At 53.1% G+C, this 4,625-nt stretch overlaps 1 protein-coding gene across 1 annotated transcript in view; it reads left to right on the forward strand.

Moving 5' to 3' along the window:
- The window catches only part of LOC136938795 (rho guanine nucleotide exchange factor 26-like), a 15,251-nt gene extending 12,221 nt beyond the window's left edge, over positions 1 to 3,030 (forward strand). The window contains 3 exon segments of the mRNA XM_067231742.1: positions 128 to 220; positions 223 to 284; positions 2,814 to 3,030. Coding sequence (XP_067087843.1) covers positions 128 to 220; positions 223 to 284; positions 2,814 to 3,030 — 372 coding nt within the window.
- The last annotated feature ends 1,595 nt before the right edge of the window (positions 3,031 to 4,625 follow it).

A 4,625-nucleotide genomic window follows, 5' to 3' on the forward strand; every position in this document is an offset into this window, starting at 1 on the left:
ATCCACGATTTGGCAGGAATGTAGACCACAAGCAGTCTGTATCACATTACATCCACCTTCATTGTTATCCACTTCAGATGAGAGGAACCCTCTCACCTCCCTCTCCCTCCCCCCTCCCCCTCCCCAGCCGTTCCCCCTGGTGTCGTCCTCCAGGTGGATGGTGAAGAGAGGTGAGCTCACGGCGTTCGTGGAGGAGAACGGGATCTTCATGAAGCGTACGGGACCAGACAGCAGGTGTACTTCTTCCTCTTCAACGATGTCCTCATCCTCACACGCAAGAAGAGGTGCGGGCCTCCCTCCTCTGGGGGGGAGGAGTGGTGTGTGTGTGTGTATGGGGGGGAGGGTGTGGGTGTGTGTGGGAGGATGTGGGTGTGTGTGTGGGGGAGGAGAGTTTGTGTGTTTGTGTTGGTCTGTATCTCCTACCAAGGGAGCTTCAATCTCTGCTTTTAGTTTCGTTAGATGTTAGTAGAGGAAGATATGGATTGAGATGTTGGTAGTCCATCCAGTGAATAACAAATGGCAGCTGTTCAACATAAAAGAGAAAAAACTTGATCTGGGATTTGAATGTGTATGTGTGTGTGTCTGTGTGTACGAGGGTTGTGTGCGTGTGTGTGTGCTTTCATTTCCCGCACAAAACATATTTTCCCCTTTTCTCCGGCTGAGTCTGGGACAGATTGGGCTTTGCACGCCTTCTAACAGAATTCCTGAGGAAAACGAAAACATCCCATAATTTTCCGGGAATCAGGTCTGGAATGACAAACTGCTGCCATGTGAGGTGTCCAGCGTGTGGTCGGGAAAGAGGGGATCTGAGATGGTGGTGTGGCGTGTGTGTGTTCTGTCATGAAAGCGTGTGTGTTTCCTCTCGTCTAAGCGTGTGTCGGTAGGTGTGTGTGTGACTGTTTTGTCATGTAAGCGTGTTGGTGTGTGTGTAGGATCAGGAGAAGCTGATATAATATTGATTTGTTCTCTGGAGGCAGGAGATCCATGCTGTGGCGTGCGAGTCAGCTGTGCTCCATCTGCAGGAAGGATAACAAATCACACACGCTAGGCTACGCTATGCTATGCTAAACTATGCTGGGTTTTGCTATGCCAGGATATGCTACGTTAAGCTATGCTAAAATAGGTGTCATCCAATGCCATGTCATCCCTCACATACCTGGCGTGTGGATTAACCTGCTACATCATAAATTTGACCCAAGTGGTTACCCTCACAGTTTTGGCTAGGACTCAGTTGACATGCTTGAGGCACAAAGTTTTGGTAATTTTTCCTATTTACTGTCAGCATTACTCGTTGTGTCTGTAATGTTGTTGTGCTGATGATCCCAGTGGTTGTCGTGGTTTCCCTCCAGCGTTCTGGAGAAGGAGGAATGACATGACCACAGAAACACGTGCTATCTGTTAGCGCAATGCTATGCGCTAGGTTAGCGTCCCACAGCGCTAGCGGCACTGCTTGTTGTGCTGCTCCGTCTGGTCACAGGAACAGTTACATAACTCTTACTCCACAGCAGATGGCCTCTCCTCTGTCTTTCCCTCTCCCCCTCTCTCTTTCCTTCCCTCCCCTCCCTCCCTTTCTCTCCTCTCCCTCTTTCCTCCTTGCTGTTATGCTGGCTCTGGTCTTTGTCTTACTGCTGCTGTTGTTGTGAGAGAAGGAACCTGCTAACCGTCTATATTTCTCTCTCAATCTCTGTCTTCCTCTCTCATCTCTTTCTTCCTCTCATCTCTGTCTTCCTCTCATCTCTGTCTTCATTCTTGTATCACCGTCTCTTGGGATTCTGATGTTTTTATACGATCGTGTGTGTGTGTGTGTGCCCTCTGCCTTTCACTCATGTCCAGGCGGTTGCCTTCTGTTTGTTTGACCAGGTCTCAGCACCCCCTCTTAACACAAGCACATTCTGCTCTCTCTCTCTGTCTCTCTCTCTCCACTGCTACCCTCCTCCTCCCCTCCCTCTCTTCTCTGGCTGCTGGGCAGTGTTGTGTAGCTGGTGCTGACCAGGGTGGGCTCTCTTAACGCCAGCTTGACCCAGAGTCCTGAGTGGTGCTCCGCCTTTGAAAGAAAGAATTAAGTTATGGTAGTGACCTGACACACTCCCCACTCCCCACTACACACACACACACACATTCTCAGAACAACCAGTTCACACTGTACTCCTAATGGCATTCCAGTCATTCAAGCCAGAGAGCTTTCTGGGACTGTGTTTTGGAATACTGAGACACGCACACCCTCAAATATCTCCTCCCCCCCCCCACGCTCCCCCCCCCCCCCCACGCTCCCCTCCCTCTGTCAGTCTTACTGAGTTCTTGCAGACAAACTGACTCTCATGGAGTCGTGCCTGTGTGTGTGTGTGTGTGTGTGCTCCAGTACAGTAGTCCCTCGACGGCTGTTTGTGGCTCCTGGATGACATAACACGGCTGTTTGTGGCTCCTGGATGACATAACTCAGGTGGGGTTCAGATCCGGGACAAGGGCACACGCACGCACACACACACACAGGGTACTCCATGAGAGCCAATGTGAGCCCCCTGGCTGAGTCTCATAATGACTTCCAGATGAAGTGTGTAGGTGAAGAAGCCCAGGGGCTCCTGGGAAATGTAGGCAGGTATGCAGGGAAAGGCTGGCTCTCCAACCTGGTCACACTACAGGAAGTAGACTGTCCAGTGAACTCAAGATCTCTACGCATCACTTCCTGTTTGTCTGAGTGTTTGGTGGTTGTGAAGGAGCAGTGTGACCAGTGTCATGTTTGTGTAAAACATTTGGGAAGTTGGTTGTTCAAATTCCTTCATAAAGGTCTCCTTCCCCTCCTCCCCTCCCCCCAGTGACGACAGCTACACGGTGACAGACTACGCTCTGAGAGACCAGATCTGGGTGGGGGCGTGTCAGCCTCAGGACATCAACCTATCACCTGTCAGAACCACTGCCGGAATGCTGATGACCTCACGGCCGGGCGTGGCCAACCACCTGTTCCGCCTGCGTTTCCACAGCAACCACTCTGGGGAGAAGGTGGCCATGGTCCTGGGGGTGGAGCTACTGTGAGTGTGACCCCTGACCTCTGGAGCTATGGGTTTGCTGTTGAAGGGAGAGAGGGGGAGGTCTGTCACAGTCACCTGTCTAAGACCAGACCCATAGTCTCTCACACAGGTAGTTAGCTGGAACATAAGGCTGTAGAAGGAAGTAGATATCACTGGTTCTTCCTCATTCCACAACCAAATCAGCAAGCCTCTCCCTCTCTCTTTCACTTTTTCTCTCTTTCATTCTCCCTCCCTCCCTCCCTCCCTCCCTCCCTCCCTCCCTCCCTCCCTCCCTCCCTCCCTCCCTCCCTCCCTCCCTCCCTCCCTCCCTCCCTCCCTCCCTCCCTCCCTCATCTGAGGACAACACTCCTAGCCTCCAGATGAACCACACCAGCTCTTTGACACCCTGCACTTCATTAAAACCAAACTAACTTCCTGCGTTGACATGACCCATGTCTTGTGTTCAGGTCTCTGCGTGTGTGTGTGCGCATGCGTGACAGAGTGAGACAGATATTTCTCTGTAGGAGCCAGCCTAGGGCCCCCCATACCAGCACCCCCTACTGACACACACACACACACCCTACCCACTGAGATGTGTGTGTGTGTGTGTGTGTGTGTCGGCATGGAAAGCCCCAGGATTCCCCCTCCTCTTGAAGAGAGTGGGGATGGGGCCCAAGATGCCATGTAATGTGAGTGTGTGTAAGCGTGTATGTGTGTGAGTGTGTGAGCGTGTATGTGTGTGTGAGTGTGTACAGTACTACTGAATGAGCTGATGAAAGAAAGCCCCTGACCATGTCCTGAACGGTTGCTACGCGTCGCTGCTGTGGTTGCCTAGCAGCGGCCTATTGTTCAGTGGTCTTGTTCCCATGACTCCCACTCATCTCCCCATCCCCTCTCTCCCTCCCTCCCTCCCCTCTCTCCCTCCCTCCCCCCTCTCCCTCCCCTCTCTCCCTCCTCTCCCTCCCTCCCTCCCTCCCCCCCTCTCTCTCTCCCTCCCTCCCCTCTCTCCCTCTCTCCCTCCTCCCCTCTCTCCCTCCCCATCCCCTCTCTCCCTCCCTCCCCCCCTCTCCCTCCCTCCCCTCTCTCCCTCCCCCCCTCCCTCTCTCCCTCCCTCCCCTCTCTCCCTCCCCTCCCCCCTCTCCCTCCCCCCCCTCTCTCCCCCCCTCTCTCCCTCCCTCCCCCCTCTCTCCCTCCCTCCCCCCCCTCTCCCTCACCTCACAGTAAGACTACTCTCTGTCACAACGTCAGACTTCAGAGGTTCAAACTTACATGAGATCCTTGCTGTTAGGCAGAGAGAGACAGGCAGGCAGGTGTGTGTGTGTGTGTGTGAGTGTGTGTAGTTTTAACACTGAGCTCTACTGGTATGTTCCATACATTCCATTCATAACCATTAAATCCCCATCACACGTGTGCATGCCTGTGTGTGATGTGTGTGTGTGTGGTGTGTGTGTGTGGTGTGTATTAACACGGCTGATACAGTACTGCAGCTGGTGTGTGTTTTATGGTGGGAACACTACCTGTCGTGTGTGTGTGTGTGTCCAGTTGTCTAGGCCCGCAACCATCAGCTGTTGTTCCCAATGTCAGTCAAAGTTGCGTGTGTGTGGTGTGTGTGTCTGTGTG

The sequence above is a fragment of the Osmerus mordax genome (assembly GCF_038355195.1).
Source record: "Osmerus mordax isolate fOsmMor3 chromosome 11 unlocalized genomic scaffold, fOsmMor3.pri SUPER_11_unloc_2, whole genome shotgun sequence".
In the NCBI taxonomy this organism is placed as follows: Eukaryota; Metazoa; Chordata; class Actinopteri; order Osmeriformes; family Osmeridae; genus Osmerus; species Osmerus mordax.